The 23,517-nt window shown below is 32.7% G+C and overlaps 1 protein-coding gene across 5 annotated transcripts; it reads right to left on the bottom strand.

Annotated features, from left to right (window-relative positions):
• Positions 1-812: 812 nt before the first annotated feature.
• LOC106660860 (5'-nucleotidase domain-containing protein 3) lies at positions 813-21,644 on the bottom strand. 5 transcript variants are annotated; one of them, XM_014383857.2, is made up of 11 exons: positions 21,443-21,644; positions 21,201-21,376; positions 4,391-4,612; positions 3,868-3,951; positions 3,450-3,455; positions 2,715-2,849; positions 2,489-2,646; positions 2,244-2,430; positions 2,045-2,185; positions 1,182-1,333; positions 813-1,121 (listed from the first exon to the last, which is right to left on the bottom strand). In XM_014383857.2, exons 1-11 carry the CDS (start codon positions 21,579-21,581, stop codon positions 917-919), a joined length of 1,605 nt encoding a protein of 534 aa, XP_014239343.1. In that variant the 5' UTR covers positions 21,582-21,644; the 3' UTR covers positions 813-916. The 5 variants fall into 5 exon arrangements, with proteins under 5 accessions (XP_014239343.1, XP_014239344.1, XP_014239347.1 ...); XM_014383858.2 differs by having other exon boundaries at positions 3,868-3,948; XM_014383861.2 differs by having other exon boundaries at positions 21,201-21,387; positions 21,443-21,533.
• Positions 21,645-23,517: the final 1,873 nt, after the last annotated feature.

Raw genomic sequence — 23,517 nt, 5'->3', positions numbered from 1 at the left:
CAAAGAAAACATTGATCCTAACGTTTTTAGTTGAGATAAAAAAGTCAATGGCACGAGCAGGATTCGAACCCATGTCCTTCGGCTAGATACGCCGCTGCTCTACCACTTGAGCTATCGTGACCTCGATCCACTCGGACACTAACTTCCCTTCTCAACCCCACCTTTTGAATTTTCCCTCCTTTTTGCCATTTTTCAAATGTCGTGTAATCGGATTGGATTCTCGGCGACAAATGAAATGGCTACGGAGAGCTTTAGTGAAGTATACTTCATTTTTAAATCATTAAATTCACTAATTTCGAAATTAGTGAATTTATTGATCCTAACGTTTTTCTGAGCAGTATTAAGTTAAAAGTAATCAATGGGAACAAAGGCATTTTAAAGAACATTTTTATGAGTGTCTTATTTCAAATTTATTTCATTTAAAAAAATAAATTACATTTATAATATAATAAAAATATACATATATTCAATAATTTCAAATTTACAAAAAAAATTTAAATATTACATTCTAGTATGTATAATTCATATGTATAATGACACACATGTTTCTTGGATGTAGGTGTTATAATCATATATTCATAAGGCAGAGACTTCTTTTCACTATAATTCATATGTTGTAAAGTAATATTATAAATTTTAAAAAAAGTTTAAATTTAAGTGAAGACATAATTTAATATAATATATCCTAATTTGCCACATCTAAAAATTTATTTTCTGAAAACACTATCACATATATTTTACTAAAAGTAATTTTTACAAAACAAAAATTACGTTTTAAAAAATATATAATCGCAGATCCACCTAAGATGGTAAAAAAAAGATAAGATTGGCGGTATAAGAAGAAAAAAAATATTTCTGCAGGCACTAGTTACAACTCTGGAAAATTTTAATTTGAATTAAAAATTTTCGGAGCATTTCAGACAAAATAAGAGCTGTATTCATGTGGCATGACACCTCGTCTTGGGTAGAATACATGTTTGACTGAATGTTGCAACAGGTTTGTGACACTGGATGTGTATATGTCGGCAAATCTGAACAGACGTCTTGAGAAATAAGTCGGGTTGTGGTAGGTCCTGAAAACACTCCCAAACTGTTCGTTGAACACTTTCTTTATATCTTGTCTGAAAATAGTAATAAACTGAAAAATTAATTGCCAGGTCAGGAGGTATTTGAAGTAGTACCTGATCTTGTCTCTTTCTTGCATCCAAGAACCAAGAATCTGTCCTGCCTCAGGATCATCACTGTCTTGATGCTCTTCAATCAACTGAGTCAGCATTTGAAGCCAGTTGCAATTCTTCTTGAAGTCTTCCTTGTTCAAAGTTTTAATTTCATGCTGGAAAATTGAATTTTGAGCATCGTTCCATCATCAGTTGTAATAACAGATTGTCATTCTGTCAATAATATTTTTTTAAAAATTAATTGATTTCAACAGGAGGGCTTAATGAGCAATTATTCATTGAGTGTGGCATACAAGGGGTCCATCTGCTTTACAATACCTTTTATCAATTATTACCAATTAAAATTCCATTGGCTGTGCCAGGATTTGGACCAGAACTCCTAATGTGGTAAATAAGCCTAGGACGCTCTAACCGCTTCATCACCACAGCCTCATCCTGAGTATCTCCCAATTAACTTTTTTAAATACACAGAAAATTCTTTCAAGTTTTTAATAATATTAATTGTCAAAATGACATAAAAAGTTTGTTATCTATAAGATACCAATGTTTGAAACATTTTGGTAAGGTGTTCATTGCAAAACTTATTTCCTAGATGGATGTTCAATTTTTCTTTTAACTTGAATTTTTCTGAGTGCAATTTTGAAATCTACAAATTTGAAACTACATCTAGTGCACATACTTGTGCCTATTTATATTGTAGATAGTCAGCTGCTAATATAGCCTCGTTCTTATACTTTTTGTAGATTTTTGGATTCAATAAGAATTTTTATAGAAAAATATATATACATATATATATTTTTTTTTTGTAATTAAATGGTAATTATGGTATTTTATCATATTTTTGTTGATTTATAATTTTTGATTACCATTAATTCCTGGATTATGGCACCAGTTCTCCAGCCATGTTCGAGAGTGACATCAGCTAAATCACTATAAGGATGGTCTCCAAAGTAAAGAACTTCACTTCCCTTCCATTCAGTCAGTTCTTGCATCTGTCGCAATGACCCCTGAACAAAGAGACATTAAGAAAAGTGCAAGCAAATAAATAATAATAATCACACCTACTTCATAATAAATTACACCTTTTTCAATCTTGGAAACTTTATTCCAATAATGAGTATTGACTGTTTTATCATATATCCTCAAAGGGCAGGTATCATCTGAGAAAAACAGAGGTTTCCTAGCTTGGACGATTATAAGGTCAAAAAACTCTTCCCATGATGGGCCGACCATATATGACATGCCTCGATTTCTACATAAAATAAAATGATCATTATGAAAATATTACATTTTACTAGTTGTATATTTACACGAATTGATAAGGGCTGTTTGTAATGAGAAAAAGTTTTTTTCCAGCACTGACGAGCCTGTGAAACAATTCTTTCAGCCCAGGATTTAGATCCAAATACTTTCCTACATCTTGTTGGACTAGTTGATGCATAAGGAGATGGCAAGAGCTAAAAGATTTCTATATACATAAGAAATAACAAGGTTTTAGACCATGATCTTTAGAATTTTTTTTTAAACAACTTATACCTTTATGTCCCTAAACAGTATGTCAGGATGGTAGTCCATTTTATTCCTTTGAAAATATTCAGTAACATTGCACAACAAGCACATTTCAGGCACAGAAAATAAGTCGGCTAGTTGTACCATTTTTGTTGAAAAATACTATAAAAGAAACCACAATAAACATAAGAATACAATTTTTTTAAGTTAGTTGTTAGTTATTTTTTTTAATAAGTGTAATTTGAACAAGCAGCCAAAACATTAAATTGTAAATGCATAACCAAAAGCCAGGCAATTAAGCATATAAAAAACCATCCATATAATAAAATTGTGTGATCAATAAATAAAATAGGTTTTGGATGTAACAAGTGCATATCGATATTATTTAAAAATTAGTTTGTTAAGTCAAGAACAGTGTGGGAGAATAAAATCACCTTTTCAAAAACAACTTTGAATAGCGTTGGGATCCTTATCAGGTATTATGCTAAAAACAAATGAAAAAACAAACTACAATTAGTAACATACAAAACATAACATTAGAATGAAGACCAAAAAACTGAACTTTCTGTCAAAAATATAAGTTAGGTTAAAAAAAAGTAATGACAAAAAAGCTCCCACTGGTTTTAAATATATTTTAAAGTTTAAATGTATAAAGTACAAGAGTGGAAAAAAAAAACGAAAAATGGTTTGGGATGGTATTACAAAGTTAGAGTTTCGATCGCACATGCACACAAATGAGCTAAAAATCCATGCGTTCATTACCTTCATCTATTGTTGCAACGTCCACCATTCGCCAGCCAGTGATATAAATTAAAGAAAGGAAAAAATCAAACAAATTTTAGAAAATCAATTAAAAGTAATTGTATGCTGTCACAATTTAAATATCTAAGTGCTCTAGTCATTCAAAGATCAGGGTTTATTTGGTTTTAGGTACTAAATTAAATATGCAAACATGCATAATTTTTGTTTAAATATTAAAGAAATTGTAATAATTAATGCAAAATAGTACTATTTTGTTCTAACTTGCAAACTATAATTCTAAACGACTTTAAGTCGATAGTGCCATACTTTGACTTGTAGCCACCCAGATGTTTGCCTATTTCATTTGGTGTTGTATATATATTTTCTTTTCTTTTTTGGTGTTCTATTGGTTTGATTGTCAGGAAACTGAAGAACCTACCTTGTGCTGAACGGTACTCTGTTGTTCTGTGTTCTTGGTTTGTGAACCCTTTATAGCAATATTGCTTGGCTCAGGTGTTGTCTGCTTCATGCAATAAAAAAAATCAAAATATGCATGATGTAAATCCAGCATGGGATAGAAGAAAAAATAGAAGTCAATTGTAAATTTACTGAATATAATTTTAACAGTAATTATAGTTAGGATTGACTTGTACTGTGTATTCCAATAACAAAATAAATAAATGAAATAAAATTAAATGTATGTAAATTTTTTGTTTATTAAAAATTAGAGCGTTATTATTATTATTATTCTTTTTTTTAAATATGAAACAACGGGATGGCTAACCAAGTCAATCGAAACCTGTGATCTAACTAGTTATAGAAAACCTAGTCTTTATCTACGAATTAACTATCATTATTAATATTTGTTAGTTCAAAAATACGGTATTGAAAGTATAATAATTGTTAATGTAAGCTTTCATGAATTCAACATATGCAATTTTACAGTGAAAAATTCAATTAACCTGAGAAGTCCGATTCTCGACATAAGCAAGGGGAACTGTTTTGTTCATGTATATCTTCATGACTTCGGCATCAGGGACCGGTGAGAGGCCGCGGTAAACAGTACCAAGCTGAATTTGAAGGAACGAGTCTAACTTCATCAAGAGACCCTTTTCAATGTCGTAATGGAGACCTCGAATGGCAAAGGAGGGTAGATATTCCATTTCTCCAATTCCTTTGGGGTACTGGAAAATAAAATAAAAAACGATTGTGCAACAGTCCATAAATCAAAAGCTCAAAGTATGAGAGAATTTGGAAATAATCCAACTGTTGATGATACAAATATTTTTTTAACCTTCAGTAGGTCACCTTTGACAGATTAAATTAAAACTGTTGCATAATTTATTTTTTGGCAACACCTCCTATTATTTATTTTTAAAACTGTATTATTCTTAATTTAGACTGATTTTGTTGTTATAAATATCAAAGGTCGAATATCACATTATTTTATATGCTTTTACAAATCACAAACAAACATATATATGACCTATTAATTAGATCATATCTCAACATAATATCTATTTAAATAAATAGATACAAAGCCGGTTTAAATTGTTCTTTTAAAGAGTGATTGTATAGCAGATAAGTTGTGTAATGTTTGTTGTCATCCGATGTGTAAGGAGGCAATCAATGAGAATAGTATTAAGGCTGGCAGTAATTCTCTTGGCCTAACTGGATGAGATTACTGTCTGAAGCCTGAAGAGAACATTGAATAACAAGCAACCGCTTTCTTTCTTTTTTCTCTCGTTATCTTATTTTATTGCTTTTTCATTTGGTTCATTTTATGTAATATAATTTTCATAAAAACACAGACATCTCAATTGTCAGAATATTTTTTATTTTGTAAGGAATAGTTATTATTTATTGTATTAAATGGTATGTAATATAATAATATTAATATATAATAATAGAAAACAATATTTCAGAATTAACATTAATTACATAGTTTAAATTAAAATTGATTAAAACTCAGATAAATCTTTATATATTTGAAATAATCTGAGATGCAAAAATGTACGTCCTTTCAACCACATTTTTTAAAGAAAGCATTATAAAAATTGTTATGTGCTGAAGAAAGCCCTCTAAATTACAATTGGGAACTTAAAATAATTTCAACTTTAATATTTCTTAAATTTATTTATATCAAATTAGTACTACTGAATATTTATAATTTATCAGAAACTGAATTTATTTTTATTATGTATTACCAAACTTGTATTTACGGATAAATAATGGGGCGTCGGTGGCCGCAATGGTTTAGGCATTGATACAGTACCCATCACTGCAAGGTAAAGACCCCCAGGTTCGAACCCAACATACTTACAAATGGGCTTTTTTTCAAAAACATATAACATACAGTTGACATAGCCTCATACAATTCAACAATTGAAATGCCTAGCCAGAGGCCTTAACTGATCTTTTGACTCTACACTTCGTTTCAAAGGTTTTATGGTAATTTAGTTCTCAGGGGAATGTCATAAGTGTGCATTACTAAACGCATAAACTTAAAGTCTTAAAAGCCAAGTATTTGTTAATTTGATATTAATTATTGGTGTGAATTAGTTAATAATTAATTAGCTTGTGGTGTAAAAAATGTGGTTAAAAATATATACATGTATATACTAAAAAATACAACAGGATGACATGCACTTCTTACAAATCATCACCTATGACCAACCCATTCAAATAGACCTTCAAAACTGGGTTGCACTTGTGCAAATCAGAGATGGGAAACATATTAACTTGCCAGATTTTGAGGATCACAAACTGAAATGACTCAGAATCGCTCAAAAAGAAAAAACAAGGTACATCAACCAACTAATCGGGAAATAGTTACAAGAGTTAAAATAGTTACTTGACATTTAAATAATTCCCTGAAATTGAATATTGGGCAAAAGCAAACTGGGAGTTTCCTGATTATAACTTTTACTCCCAAACAATTGGCCACAAGACTTATTTGAAAAAGGATCAAAATTATCACTTAAAAGATATAATAAACTGAAAATAGGATGTAATTTCCATGATTTATAAATATAAAAAAATATAAAAAATAAGATAAAATTTATATGTTCTTTTATTATTTGACAATATCAGCTGGTTCAGAGTAATGTACATCAATTTTATTCTCATATATACCACAGGCTTTTCAAGCACCCTTTTTTCTACATTAAAACAGATATCTAAGATTTATTTTTAAATAAATTTATTTACAATATACACAATGGATCTCTTGTTTATTATCATGAACTCATCTGGTCGTAAACATTACCCTACCTAATGGCAAACGCTTCTTTGATAAACCAAACAATAGGAACCAGGGGGCAGATAAAGTAAAAATATGTAAAAATTTGTCATAAATTATTAATGAGCGATTCAAAGTTAGAAAAATAGATTTGGGTAAACAAACATAAAACTATTGTGAAAGAAGAAATTGTTCATTTATTCAACCTCTTAACCCTAAAACCTTTGCTCTAATTAAGTGTACCTATTGATAAAAATACAAATGATACAAGTATTGTTTTATGGTGTGATTTCTTGTTGAGGACTGCTGCAATTCCTCCATAATCTGGTGTCTGTGCATTTCCACAGGAGATAGGTACATTTAACAGACTACCCTCTTTTGCGCCACTCTTTGCAAACTATCAACCATCTCATTATTTTTTATTCCTGAATGTCCTCTAACAGAAATAAATCGTCGCTTCATTTCTCTTTTCATAGTCTCTAAATTGTTAACAATTTGTCCTGCAATATAGTTGCTGCCTGATTTTATCCCTAAGTTTCTAATACTGTCCAGTGCGCTTCCAGAGTCCGACAAAATACACAACTTTTCCGACATTGGGTTCACTTCTTGAAAGTATTGTAACATTTTTAGAATAACCACTAGTTCTGCTGTGTCATTTTTGAGGGGAGTTTGAATTTTTCCAAATTTTAATTGAGGGTCATACAATGCGCAGCCTACCATATATAAGACCTTTATTGCCCCATCTGTAAATATGCTTTAAGATTTTTTTTTTCAATCTTACAAAATTTATACCAAGAAACTTTTTGGTATGTTCAATTTCTCAAGATATTTGTGTCAGATCAGTTAATCAAAAAGAACGTTTGTACAGCAATGTTTCAGTTCGTTCAAAATGTCAACAAGTAGAAGCCTATACTCTCCCTCTTTTTTTTTGCCATTTTCAAGATATTTATAGGATGAGATGAGGAGTTGGTGTCCGAAAGGATCGAAGTCATGATAGCACAAGCGGTTAGAGCAGTGGCCTTATTGAGCCGAAGGTCGTGGGTTGGAATCCTGCTCGTGACACTAATTTTTCATCTCAACCAAAAACCTTAGATAAAAAGAATAATTGGAATAAGTTATAACCACTAAACAAATAATTAAACACACTTATCAATTAAAAGAGGAACGTGCATTTAGAGTTGTATTAAGAAATCTTCATCCTCCATCCCGCCAGATGAAATAGAAAAAGAAGTAGAAGAACTTGATTTCAAAGTCCGAAATATAACCAACATCCAATCTGTGCAAAAATCAAACTGCCGCTTTTCTTTTTGGACCTCAAACCTTCACCAAATAATCAGGATATATTTATGATTACCCATCTCTATGGTTGTTGTATACGAGTAGAAGAACCGTTCATAAATAAAAAAATTTCGCAATGTAAGCGCTGTCCGAATTACGGACACACCAGATCATATTGCAACCATGCACCACAGTGAGTGAAATGCGCATGGTATCATTGGAGCGAAAATTGTACTAAATCAAAAGAAACTCCAGCTGTTTGCTCGCTTTGCAATGGTAATCATCCAGCCAACTACAGAGGATGCATCATGACACACAAAGATTTACAAAGGCTAAGAAGACAGAATTCCTCCGAATCAAGACACCAGTCTAGTACTCCTCCACCTCCTCCACCACCACCACCACCACAGCAAGTAAGGTCTGATCGCGCTCGTCGAAACAGTGCTAGCTACACCCAAGCCGTCCAAGGACCAACTCAGTCACAACTACAGCCGAACCCAATTCCTTCTTTCATCCCTCTTCCCACTTCTTCAGACCTCACTTCAATAATGTCCACCTTTATCAATGAATTCTGCTCTCTCATCAGCCCTCTAATCTCTCTTCTTACAACCATCGTTGAGAAGCTTGTCTCACCCGTTTCGCAAACAGACCCTTAATGCCATCTCATCACCCTGTAACTCTCCTCTTATGGAATGCAAACGGCTTGAACTCCCGCTTTGTCACAAAATTGTTGCTGATTTTTATAAATGTGTTTTACAGTTGCTTAGGAAAAACTTCTTTCATATTACTTAGTACGAATTTCATTTTACGGACTAAATTGTTTAGCTTTCAAACGCAGTTATTTATTTGGATGTGGAGTATATCTTTTTGATACTTATTGACAAGTTTGCATGTTGTAATATTGAAAGGACTATCTCTGTGTTCTATGCAGGTGTACGCCTTTTTTAGGCTGTTGGCGATAAAAGACGCCATGCGTTTTGTATTTTAGAAGGAGCCACCTCCGGGATTTACAATTAGCTAGTTTTCATCTATAGACATTAATTCTTTGAACTGTGTATGGGGTAAAGATCCATAAACTTGTACAATATTGCTTAAAATGACCATGACGTTTGTTACCTTATGAAGTTTCTGTTTCCAAATAGGAACTGAAAAAAACCGTTACGGCAATTTTCATAGGTTTTTTGGAGTTCGGATGGCAGATTCGTTACGTGACAAAATATGTAATTAATTACTAATCCACTTACGTTTTAGTGGTCAATTGACCAAGTTACTTCTTTCAATTAATTATTCTTTTTATGTAAGGTTTTGGTTGAGATAAAAAGTCAATATATGCCATTAATGTTGTTGAACTTTATTTATTTATTTTTATTTTTTTCTCCAAAGAGCCGTAGTAACCAACCAATTATTGCAATATGAAAGACGTGGAATGGAATCGATGTTTAAACGCCCATACTTTTTCCAACCAATTCATTTGATGAAATTGGAATCCCTCAACTAAGGCCTGCTTCCTTGACTAGACTATATAGGTCAATTCCCACCAATTACTCGTCCCCAATTGAATCGAAAAAAGTGGTTTGCACTGATGAACAAAAATAGCGAATTTTCTCTCCATCACTCTAAAATTGATATCTAAAAATTATTGTATAAATTTGTATTAAAAATCAAGCTTAAAGCCAATTTGAAAGACAAGAAAAACCGTTCCTTCGTCAAGCTTTCGAGGAATAAAATGCCCTGTAAAATGAAAATTTGGGCTAAAACTAATATTAACAGTTCACAGGGTAAAAATATGAAAAATGAAACTTTTGGTTTCAAACACCGAACTTCCTAGCAGATGTACGAGATATACAACCCGTTCTGTCCGATTGCCCAATAAAAAGTCCTGATGATGAGGCGTATATTCCTCTAAAACTTGATCAAAGTACCGGGTGTAATTTTCTTTCGTATTAGCCTTTTCCTTAATTTTTTTAATAATTAATTATATTATCAAAGGCTGATATCAAATATATTATATTATCGTTTATATTATCACGGCATAAACGCGCCTTCTTTTTCATTGGCCACTCATCCTCTCGCGAAAAAGCTAGCAGGCGTTAGCTGCCGTGTGGCGGACCGGGGGTTGGTGAACGGAATCCCTCCGCTAGTTTTATATTATCAGATTTTTTCAAATGAGTCAAAAAGAGCAACTCCAAATAAATAAGCTCAAAAACTTCCGCACCTGTTGATTTTTGGCAGAAAAAATAACTTTTACACTATTCCAAAGATTCGTCGAAAACAATATTTTCTATGCATTTTTCTTTTAATTTGCATTCTATTTTAATGCCCATATTTGTCGTACACCTCGACAGGGCTACCTAAAATTGTTCATGAGTAAATATTGCGTTTTTTGAATTTATAATCAAACCTATTTTCTCAAAAATTTGTCCTGTGTCTTATTTATGGTCATAGCAAATGCTAGACAGACTGGGAATTGCAACCGTTTCGAAAAAAGGGCATTTCGGTATATCCTCGTGTGTCTAAATATACTCGAGGGATGTGCACAATATCTCCCATTTTTATTCCCAGTTAATATTTCGCATTGTATCAATTGCTTCAAGCTCATTACATGTTGGTTTATTAAAAATTCCCAGGTGATCCATTAATTTCATGTAGAAATGTAAAAACACCTCGTTATCAATGCTCGAATTGGGAATTTGTAAGATTTTTATAATGCTCAGCATATGGATTGCTGTTCATAATACATAGGTTGAATAAGCTCTAAAACATCTTTCACTTTCTGAGCTCGTGCATATATTCTAATATAATATTGTAATAATAATTCTAATAATATTCTATCCATATATTCTAAATCAAAATATTCGACATCGATCGTAATATTGCCTTTTATCTCTCCAAATAATGGGCTTTTCTTTGTCTTTAATTTTTTGTATATTGCATATTATGCAATTTTTCTTTTTTGAATATGGGGGCGATTGTCTTAGACCTTGATTATTATCATTCGACATTTTATTGAAAAATAACATGTCGTAGTGACCATTAGATCCACCTCCCGTATAAATTGATGAAAAAATCGCCGATAGTGGTTAACACGAAAAATGTTTAAACTCTTGTTTTAGGCTCGGTGGCGATTCGCGGTGGCCACCATGGCTACCTTTAACTTGAAACATTCGTACTCAAATGATTTTACCATAAAGATCTTAGCCTACAACGAAATTGCAATATTGTTTCCACTCGCTTAACGCTTTCCATAATATCTTCCAGTCCGTAAATGCACAACGACAAACCCCTAAATAGACAGTTGCCGTCGGCAGTCACTACAATTTTAGTCGGGCTTAGCCCTGAGAAGGGCTGATTAAAAGGCTGATTAAAACAGCTTAAGTTTAGCTCTGATAAAGGCTAATTGGTATTTGATTGGAACATTTTATCAGTCGAACGCATAATGAATCTCTTTTCTAGAAAACAGGGAGAGAGAGAGAGTGAGTGAGAGAGAGAAAGTGAGAGAGAGTGCGAGTGAGGGAGAAAGAGTGAGGGTGAGGGTGGGAGAGTGAGGGAGAGAGAGTGAGAGCGAGGGAGAGTGAGAGTGAGGGAGAGAAAGTGCGAGTGAGGGTGAGACAGTGCGAGTGAGGGTGACAAAGTGAGAGTGAGAGTAAGAGAGAGTGAGGGAGAGAAAGTGCGAGTGAGGGTGAGAGAGTGCGAGTGGGGGTGAGAGAGTGAGAGAGAGAGAGAGAAAGAGAGAGAGAGTGAAGGAGAGAGAGTGCGAGTGAGGGAGAGAGAATGAGAGTGAGGGGAGAGAGTGAGAGTGAGAGTGAGGGTGACAGAGTGAGAGTGAGAGTGAGGGAGAGAAAGTGCGAGTGAGGGTGAGAGAGTGCGAATGGGGGTGAGAGAGTGAGAGTGAGNGCCAGATATAATTTAAATTCCCTTGGAGTTTTTTTATTTTATTTGATTCCACTAGAAAGAAGCATTTGCAAAACATAAATAGTTAAAACATAAAAAGGAACAAATTTAAAATCATAATTTAATTAATAACTCGGATTCTGACCACAAATCTCCAGTTTTCAAAACACAATGTTTTTTAAGGAATAATAAAGGAAAACTGGAGTTGTGTCCATGCTGGCGCTTTTCCATGGTCTGGCATGGACAGCAAGGTTGTGTCCTCGCTTTATTTTGCTTCTAAACATCCCTGCTTTCCAAAAGTTGTATTTTAATGCGAAAATAACTTCTTTTTTAAAATTTAGTATTAGTAAAGAAAGACCGTCCATGTTGAAAACCTTTCACAATTGTAAACAGAACAAAAAGGATAAATTAGCTAAATTTCGGATTAAAATAAGAACTGACAGGAATTTACAAATTTTAAATTAAACTTACTTGTAGAAAAAACGTTCACTTTCCAAAGATGACATGGTTTCTTAACGTTTAAACTGAGAAAATAGTGAGAGAAAAGAAAAATTCGATTAAAACGTAGCGTTTACCCACCCCAATCTTTCGCTCGTTCTATACCATTATTATTATTATTATTATTTTTTTTTTAGGGATGATGGTTGGTTGGATGGTTTTTTTTTTGTATGCAATGCATTTCGACTGCCTTGACGCCGAACCTTTCGTGGTATAACTGTGTCCTCCTTGATCTTTCGTACTTTTGTATACCTATAACCAACTGAGTTATATTTTCCGACATGATTTCATGCTGCGCAGATGAACATAATGTCTCCCTTTTTCGACCCCTCAAGCGGTTGTTCCGGCACCTTTTATAACGATCGTATTCGTTTTTAACACAATTGTCATAATGTAAGAAAACGGAGCACTCGTTTAAAACTAATTATAGTTTAATCGTGACATTCCATAAATAGTTTTGTACGGTCTAAAACAAAATTAAAACACGTTTTTGTAAAGGTGTAAAAACGATCCTTGATTGAATCAGGAGGCAAGTTATACAAATTCTCATTTCATTAAGTCTTTTGTCAAGAAATCAAAGGAACCTATTGTATTCTCAGGCAACGGTAATGGCTTGCCAGATGTAATTTAATTTCCCTTGGATTGTGCCGTTTCTTTTATTTCATTTGATTCCACTAGAAAGAAGCATTTGCAAAACGAAAAGAGTTAAAACATAAAAAGGAACAAATTTAAAACCACAATTTAAATAATAAGTAGGATTCTGACCACAAATCTCCAATTATCAAAACCAAATGTTTTCAAGGAATAATAAAGGAAAACTGGAGTTATGTCCATGCTGGCACTTTTCCATGATGATCTGGCAAAAGTTTGTTTGTGCCCATGCTTCATTTTGCTTCTAAACATCCATGCTTTCCAAACGTCATATTTTAATGCAAAAATAACTGCTGTTTTAAAATTAGATATATCGTTAGATTTTTTCCCGAACGTTCTTGCCAATGCAAAAATTGGTTTTAACTTTTTCCGGGCCGAAATCGACAAAATTGAAAATACATTAATTTAATATTTGACATCAGCCACAGTAAGTAAAATTATTTGTTTTGAATTGAAATGAAAATGGAACTGATATTAGGTTTGTTTCGAGCAAAAGATGACGAATTTAAGTCGCCAGTGGCTTGGTCGTTTCCGGTCATTTTGATTTGCCTATCCTAGCTGTTTATCAAGATTAAAGGTTTAAAGGTTTACCGTGAATAAAATAAAAACAAGATAAATCTTATAAATTGAAACGAATTAAATAAAGACAGAAAGAAAGAAAACTTGTTTATTATGTTCTTGGAGATAATGATAATGCCACTAAGAAAAACAGAAGGCCTTAAGCCCTTAAGAGCTTCCCTTAAGAGCAACACCATAATTTTTACAATATTTGTTGTAAATGATCTTTCTTGGAAAACTAGGTATGATTACAAAAAAAAATTTAAATCGAAACTATACTTCGTGAGATTTCTTCTGCCTAGCCTCTCTGGTTGGTAAAACTGTAACTAAACCAATTAGCATAGGCACACCAAAATGATTCGCACGACCAAACAGTAATATTATGTGATGGAATATTCATTAATAATGCATAAACAAACAGGGTCTTGTGAGATTTACATTTGGGGTCTACGGGGAGATGAACCTGTAGATTGATCGTTACCGATCTTTTTGGTCTATCCTCACAGGGTTGGCCTTTAGACGTATTTCGTTATTTCGCCATTTTCAGTGTCTTGTATGATTCTTTTAAGTCGTCTCTTTTATAAGGTAGTGAGAGTTAGCGAGGAGTGTTGTGTCGGCGTTATCTTTGTTTGTCGGTGGATTTGGTGGATTGTCTGAGTTTTTTGTAGTTTCAATCTGTTTTTGTGATCGCCGGTCCTTTCTAAATGGTACTGGGTTTTGAATGGTGTAAACGATGTATGTTTGTCATTAAATTGTGTTAGATTTTTTTACCGTTAATGTGATTTGTGTATATTTTCCAGTTGTCGAATATTCATTTTTCGTACTTTTTATGTCGTGCTGCAGTTTTATGCTTGTCATTTTTGTTGACAATTCCTGAATATTTCTGCGAGGTGAGTTTCATAGTTTGATTTTCCCTCCCAGTCCCTAAACGATTTTATCTGTCCTTTGTATCTGTTTTTTTTATGTTTCTTCCTGTCTTTCTGATATATTTGCCTCTGCATTCGCATGCAAGGGTTACATGAATCGGGTTACGTCTACATCCTTCCAAGAATCTGTGTACTGAGTAGAAATAACATTTTCATAGGTAGTTAATGCTCCTTTTAGATTTTTACTGCACAAAATTTCGTTTGCATACACTAAAAAGAGAAAGGGAACTAACACGAAGCCTTGTGGAACCCCAATGTCTAGTTTATCTCTACAATATGCTCAGGCAACTTCCAATAGTGTACACATTGATTTCATTCTGAAAGATACAAATGTAATCATTTTAATGAAACACCCAGTATTCTTAAGTCATCCAAATTTTGAATTAAAATTTCATGATCTAGGCCATCTCTACCTTCGTACCATTGTCCAAATCTTTATAGACCATGGTCAAAAAATTGACGAGCGCATCCACGTGATTTTTGAAAGCCAAATTGCCTCTTATTTAAAATATTATTTTAAAAAAAATCGTAATAACCTTTTTTTAATGAGTTTTTCTAGGATTTTATAAAATATTGTAAATAGCGATATGGGACTATAATTTTTAATGTGATAGGTTCCCCTTCTTATGAACAAGTATAACAACTGCACTTTTTAGATTTTGCGGAAAAACGCTGCAATGCTCTTATTGTAATTGAAAGTTAACAAATAGACATCTTTGTTATTTCTTGTAATAAATTCTACTATTTCCTACTATCTCCACAACAGTTTTCATGTTTACTTTTATAATATTCATCGTGAGATGTGTCTCATGTTCGCCTAATTTTGTTTTTTAGAAATATATAAGTATGTTTTAGTTTTAGATTATTCGGAATTTTTTTAAGTTTTTTCATACAAGTTATTTATTATGTTTTATTTGTGATAGAATTATCTCAGAAATTCAAGGTTTAAATTGGGATGTCCTTCAAGTAAACTGTCTTCCAATAATTCCCTTCTTATATAATTAACTAATTTAGAGATGTCTATCGGAAGTAAATAGTGTATTCAGCTCAAAGATTTTTAAAGTTACCTTGGAGTCATCAGTAATATCGAGATGTCGGACAAAAGGTCAAACTTGGAGTCTTAAGTCGAACAAATAAATGAACAAAGAATGTTGAAGTTTAGTAGCAGAATTAACTAAACTTTGCAGTCTATGGTAACCCATGACATTTATATCATCATTTCCATTATTTTATACTTTTATTAATTCATATTAACGTTCGCCATCACAATTAAATTAGTCTTCTCATTCTTCAGAATTTTATAGAACTCCTCATTAAACTGTTCCTATACGAACAGGAATATTTCTGTAAATTCCAATTAGTTTTTTACTAATTTAGTCAGACATTGTTGAAAGTAACAAACATTGTGCTTCATGGCCAGCAATAGCATGTTCTCAGTCTTGAAAAATACTTTATATATCCTTTAATAAAATGCAATCAGATATCAACTTCACTGACCCAAATCTCTGACAAAATGGTAAAATCAGTCAAAACTTCTAATTTACCTTTCAATTCGACTAGGAAAATGTTAAATCTCATTGTTAAGCTCCTTATATTTTGATGAGCAATGAGAAAAACATTATCTTAACTACCTTTTAGTTCATAATTGTAAGAAAATTTTTAGTATAAATCAACTACCTGAATATATCAGTGCAAAAACTTAAATTAGTTTTTATTTTGCTTTGCCAGAGGCATTTAACAATTGTACAAAAAAATTAAGTATCTGCGTTGGTAACAGTTGAACTTAAACCTCAACTTCTTCAATAAGGATTCGTTTCTTCTACTGTCGAGATCGGGATTTATCTTTCAAGGGGTTGTGTTCGTTCAATAAATTCCGTTTTATCGGATGCCGTCAAATTAGAGAAATTCATGTCGTATCACGTAACAGCAATCCAGAGAGCAAACTGAAGGAAGAGAGCAAACATAAAAAAATACGAAGACTCGCTTGATAGAATTTTTGTTCAAGATTATTGCAAATAGTATAACAAACTTTACAAACAGGGTGATTAATAATTAATTAGATGTAAACTATAAAGTTAAAGGAATCTTTTTTTTAAGTTAGACTTAATAAATATTGCAAAAAGAAATGTAAAATATGATTTTTCTCTCTGCTATTTTTACACTATTTATCTGGAACATTGAATCTGGATAAATATTATTGATCTACCTCACAATATAACACAACATTGCCCTCTCCCATACAATTATCAGTCCCTCCCAAAGCTTTTTCACTTTCTGACGTTTAACATACCACCCAGCATCTCAAATAAAAAAATTCATGTTTTGTCCTTATTACTACTAAAAATTTTCAATACCTCTCCAATAAGGCCATCGTATTCATTACATACCTATTCAATATTGTACATAAAAGCTAGATCAATTTTTCTGTTCGCGAAAAAACTGAAACGCGGAAATTATAACACAAATAAATATTAGAATAGTAAATACTTAATAGTACTATAAATTACTATAAAAATAATAACAATTAAAATAATTAGATTAANTTTGGCAATTCATGTCGAGAGACGTGGTTGTAGAAGTCCTTCAACCTGATGATGGGCTAAAACGCTCGAAATCCGGATAGTTGCAAAAACAACTTACTGTGAGTAGGAACTATCCTTTTTAAAAGTATTGAACACCACACTCACTCCATCATTTATCATTTCTATGGATAAAGGATTTTTCAATAGAAATGATAAATGATAGAGAGTGTGGTGTTCAACCCTTTTTAAAAATATAGTTCCTACTCACAGTAAGTTGTTTTGCAACGATCCGGATTTCGAGCCCTTTAGCTCATCATCAGGTTGAAGGACTTCTACAACCACGTCTCTCGACGTGAATTGCAAAAGTGAACCCCTAATAGTGAATACATCTATTTCTATTAGGTTGTTTATTACTAAAAAGTTCAAACAACCATCTTTGTTAATTTCCAATGTAAAATTTATATTACGGTGTAGAGAATTAATTAGTTGAAGGAATTCTTTGAGATCCTCTAATGTTCCCGGCCATATGCATAACATATCGTCTACGACTTTCTTGAATTTTGCGAAACCGGCAGCTTACTTAAATAAATATGTGCTTAAATTCATGCGATTCATCAGCTCTAGGAAGTTGGAGGTGTCCAAATTTCTGAACGCATTGCTCGAAGAAGGTTAAATCAGTATGGACCGATGGTTTTTTGCCCCGTAAGAGGACCAGAATTGACCACCGAGTTGCAAGGCTCCCATTGGCTTGATAACACAGCCATTGGTCTTTGGACGAATGGTGTCCTGTACTTGGTACAGAGGAGTGTAGATTTGCTCTACGATCTCCAGATTGGCGTGAAAGAGTGTGGAAAAGGAGAACTAAAAGGTACGAAGCTTGTAATTTTTCCCAGAGCCGACCTTTTAACGCTCAGTGATGGTGGGAGGAAATTTCAATGGAGAGTCGCACACAGTTGGTTGTTGTTCGTGGTCTTTGATGGCCACTCGTTATGTGGATGAAAGTTTGGAACATCAGCGACTATTCTAATGCACGATAATGCCCGTCCACATGTCGCTCGCTTAGTACAAACGTACCTTCTCCATTTATGGGATAAAAGTTAAGACAAAACACAAAAGATGAATATGAGCACGTCCATCACTTCCTGATACACTCCACGATCTTGAAAGGTCTCGTTCTTGAAGAATGGGCTAACCTGCAAAGAGTCATTTTCAGACTGGTATAAAATATGCCGAGATGTCTTCCAGACGTAATTAAGGCAAGAGGAGGAAATACACGATATTAAAATGTTAATTAAAAATCTAAAACAAATCTGTTATCTATCCGTTTTTTCCTTTAGCAATTTACATTTTTTTACTGTTTTAGACAAAGACTCAATTATTAAACGTTAAAAAAGTGAGACTTTGATTAATATATAAAAATATATACAAAACAAGTTATATGGGTACCGGTATAGGTGGAATTTTTTGCCAGTTGGTGTATAATTGGCAAGTAATTGGAAACATCCATATAATAATTTTTAGGGAAATTATACATTTTACTAATATACACTCTATTTTTCTCAGTAATTCTGTCTGTGCACATTTCATTCACGAACAGAAAAATTGAAGTGAATTTTCACCTTGATTCCCATTCAATCAAGTTATTAACAATAATTAAAGAGAAACATGTTTTATTGTCGCCATTTAATAAAACTATGAGTGTTTTCTTTTTTGTCTAACATAAAACTTCAATTGTTGAAGTGAGCTAATATTTATTTATCGGCATTATTTCTTCGAGGCTGAAATGTTCTTTTATATATTTTCACTGTTTGTGCCTTGGCTCGACCGGTCCAACCGGTATGACCATGGATTTTAGCGCTTAAAATAAATTACTAAATACAAGTTTAAATTGTACATTCCCTATCGTCGTGTTCTTGAATGCGTCCTGCTGTTTTCCGATGGGTTGCCAAACAAAAAGAGTTTTTTTGAACACCGATTTCCTATTAAAGAGATAAGATAATGAGCTTGACCTGTAATTTGGTATTTTTTCTGATCGACGAACGACGATTTGTGAATAAATGCAAAACGGAATAATTAGCAAGAGAGAGAGAGAGAGAGAGAGAGAGAGAGAGAGAGAGAGAGAGAAATATTAATTCAAACAATTTTCTTAATATCTCCTTAATTAATAATTTTTAATGCAATTTCGACAATCTCAAGAAATAAATTAAATAAAATAAATTTTCTGGAAGCTGTGGTCCTATTCGTACCATTTATTGGGGACAAATTCATGCCACTGCATGCTCAACCGCATTTAGCTCGATTGGCACCCTCTTGGCGATGTAAGGATTACCACAATAAATTGGCCAGCACGTTCTCCTGATATGATCTCATAGATTTATGGATTATGGTAAAGAGACTCTTGTTGAATAATGGGATTCTGTCTCACAAGTCGAATAATCCGATCGCTTATTTACTCGATGTCTCGGAGTCTTAAGGTCATCCGCGAGGTCAGAGGAGCACGTTATAGCAACACTAGGAAATAATTGTTAGTTAACTTTTAACTCAAAACTATTTCCGATTTTGTACGTTTCTGTCTAATATATCTTAACTCATATCGTATACCAAAGTAAACGATTTTTTGATGATGTCCATCCTGATTTTGTGGAACTGCATAATAAGATGACGGGTAGGAAATAAATTGTCTTTTTCACAATTGGTACTTAATAAGTCAGACGCGTTTCGGTCTAATTAAACTATCTTCAGTGACTTTTTTTACATAAAGTGGTTTGAAGGTTTTTTTACACTTGGCGACTTGGCGAGTAGTCTGTCTAATTATCGACTTTATATTAAAAAAAGTCACTGAAGATAGTTTAATTAGACCGAAACGCGTCTGACTTATTAAGTACCAATTATGGAAAAGACAATTTATTTCCTACCCGTCATCTTATTATGCAGTTCCACAAAATCAGGATGGACATCATCAAAAAATCGTTTACTTTGGTTAACATTAAAATAAGTGTAAGTGTGTAATTAATACAATGATAAAAATACGCGTAGTCTGAAATAAACAATAAAATTGGCCGGGTTTTTTTTTCTCTGGGTATTTGCGAAGGTTCCCGATTTTACGTGCGATAGGTCGTATTGTTGAACGATTTGCATATATTTGAAAATTATTTCTGAAGTTTTACAAATACCAACTTTTTTTATAAATGTTTAAATATTTCTCTCATGGAGGCTATTGTTTAACATTTTTCATTATTAAAAATCAATAAAATTATTTAATCTGGCAATTCTGCTTTTTATAATCTGTACTTATTTTATTGGCGAGTGGATTTTAGTCAACAAACGTAAAACGATCTTACGAACCTGGGATCACAATGTTTTATCGTTAACCAAGACAACTTGTTATTATATTAACAAACAAATTTAACTTGGTATAGCTAGAGGATATTTGATTTTCACGATTTCTCTGTTTAAATGACGGTCCAATATTTCTCAACAAAAGTATACTCAAAAAATTTTGAACACATTAAATTACAAAATATTTTTGTATACTTTTTGAAAAGTTTGATTGCTTTTCAATATACAATTCTAAATATTTTGTTAATTGTTAAATTCATTCAGTTTAAAACATTTTCGTTATAATTTTCGGCAAAAGTAATTTTTATGGAAAAATAGTGAAACTTAATTTTATGAAAACGAAAATCAAAAATATCAGATTGCAATTAAATAAACCATAATGTAAAAAATAATTACATTTTGATTTCTTTAAACATGCTAATCAATATTTTTACAACGCAAAATTGTCACCAAACCACGGGCCATAAAATAACTGGATACGTAAACCTTATTTTTTATAATTTCATTTACCTAATTATTAAGCTTCTAAAAGCCTATGAATATTATGTTGTTAAATAATTCATTTAAGTAGTTATTGTTTAACATTTTTCATCAATATAAATCGTCAACATACATATTAAAAATTCTAAAATTTAAACAAAGAAACATAAAAATACTTGGTAGTTCTTGACGTGAGAAATTGAGTAAAAGACCTGCAAAGCATACTTATGAATAAAAGCTCAAACAAAAAAGGCTGTTATAGATAAAAATATATAATTTTGTGCAACGAAAGAAATTTTTTTTCTGATGGATTATTAATCTTATAAAACGAATTTTTGGTTAATAAATTGCCTAATTTTGATAATTATTTTAGTAGTTTTAAAAATACCTTGCATTTGGTGATAAGAGTTTCTCTTCCTAGGTTGTAAAGAAGCAAATCCATCGAATCTTTGTACACAGCCAGGGTGTAGTCGTAGTCAAATCCATAGATGTTGACTTCTTTGAGATCAAGCTCATTGCAGGCAAAAACCCCTTTTGGATCCACGTCCAAAGGTAGCTTCTTGGCTGAAAACGAACTATTAATACAGCATGTACAGGTCAAGGCGGACCTATCGCTCCAAGGCTACTCACATTCGCACTTCTGCTTCGTCTTGAGGTATGCGTCCCCAAGAGAGCCGGTCCGGGTCAACCGAGTGCACAAGTCACGCTTCGAAGCAGGAAGAAATTTCCCGCATGCCTTGAGCAGCCTCGGGCCCAGGCTGGCGTTCATTCCGGACTGGAGACTAAACGAGTACTGACGGACCCTGCTACCTGCCGACGGGGTTCGGTCGGTTTGAGTCGGTGGCGCTATGCAAGGGGTCAACTTGCCTCAGTAGCCAAGAGATGGTGCCAACCGATAGGATTATTTTCTAAACGAACGTATTCTGTAACTTCAAGAAGAATCCAACAGCTATTTGACCTCATTTTTTATTTTTTTAAAAATACTGTGACCGACAGGAAACAAGGATCGTTAAACTACTAACGGGTTTTTCTTGCAGGAGATATCAACGTTCTTCTTTTGTTTATAATTAATAGAATTTAATGTTAGCCTGATTTTATTGGAATTTACCATAACATACTTTTATTGTACTTTACTGGGTTCATTTGGTATCTATTCTTCTGGTTTCTTACATTTCACCCATTGGCATAGTCTCTTCACGCCATCATCAGCGAAAGGAACTGGTTCTTGAACCAACAAGAATGTATTTAACAACATTATCCTCATTTAGGAACTATTTGATTCCAATTTAAAATTTAAAAAAAAATGAAATTTACCTAGGTTTCATGATGAAAATCTATTTTGATCCCTCAGAAAACAGAAACTACATGACGTGTTATACTCTACAAAAGTACCTATCAATATTCATCTATTTTTATGATCTTGTTATTAACTTTAAATGTGAAGGGAGAGTTAAAGAAAAGTAGCTTTAATATTTTTATTTATTTTTAATTTTTTGTGCCTTTTACAACAGTAATTATTTATTTTTTAAACTGCAAGTAAAATTGTTGCTTCAATAATTAAAATGAATAACTAATTCTTCCCTGTTGCTCTAGTTCGCAAAATTTACTAAACTGTAACAATGAGGATTATTACAAGAGAAAATTAGGTATTATGTTTGTTCAGCCTAGATAACTCAACATTGAATTCAACTAAAGTTGGCCAAAAAAAATTGAAAAGAGCTTATCTAACTCTAATGCTGCATGAAGAGCCTAGATCAGGGCTGGTATCTTTTGTTTAGTTTTAATTAAGGTGAAGCAACTCAATTCTTAAATTAAAAAAAAAAACAATGTGCAAAAGAAACAGAGGAAATTAAGTATTCTCAGTCATATCCTTTTTATATTGTCTTAATGCTCTTCTGCTGTGATTATTCTTCTTGATTAACCTTTGCAGATGATATAAAGATCTATAAAATATAGGAATCTATCAATGATTGTAGCAGCCTCCAGACTGACTTGCTTTTTTTACTCACTTCTATTGCCTATGACTATGAATGGTTTGTGAGTTACACATGTTAAAATAGTTTGTGATTTAGGTGTTATTTTAGAAGATTGTCTTAAATTTTCTAATTATATTGAAATTGTAATATCAAAGGCCTCTCATATGGTGGGATTCATTAAAAGAGCTACTAGTAATTGTAATAAATGTGCATGTCTTAAGGTTTATTTGATTCATCCGATTGGTTGGCCCATTTCAATTTGTACCCATTCTCTGTCGAATTAAGATACATGGCTTGTTTTATTATAAAAATTCAGAATGTAACTATTAACCGTTCATAGTTGTTAATTAATGTTGAATTCAGAGCCCCACCCAGGAGCACTCGTTTGTCAATACTTTATCTGGTTTCAGAGATGGATAGTTGAGAAAGGAAAACTGAATGTTCTATCGTGAAAAAAACCGCTACAGCCTCATTGGCCCATTCTCAGCAGCCCAAATGAGTCATTCCATAACTCTATTCTCCATACACTGGAAGGTTTTAAATAAACTGTGACATTGTGCCTAGCAAGATGAAAATAAATAGCGAAATGAAAATGTTTACAAATAATGTAACAAACGTGAATTATTTTCTATTAAAATCACATTTTCTGATCAACATATACTCTAATTTTATTCCCTTTAAGGCTTAAAAATCCGTACTATTAGTTATGTGGACAAAAGGAAACGAAGA

This window comes from Cimex lectularius, unplaced genomic scaffold (genome assembly GCF_000648675.2).
Source record: "Cimex lectularius strain Harlan isolate CLEC.00 unplaced genomic scaffold, Clec_2.1 scaffold65, whole genome shotgun sequence".
In the NCBI taxonomy this organism is placed as follows: Eukaryota; Metazoa; Arthropoda; class Insecta; order Hemiptera; family Cimicidae; genus Cimex; species Cimex lectularius.
Note: the sequence above shows the minus strand (reverse complement) of the source record. Positions and strands in the feature narration are given on the sequence as shown.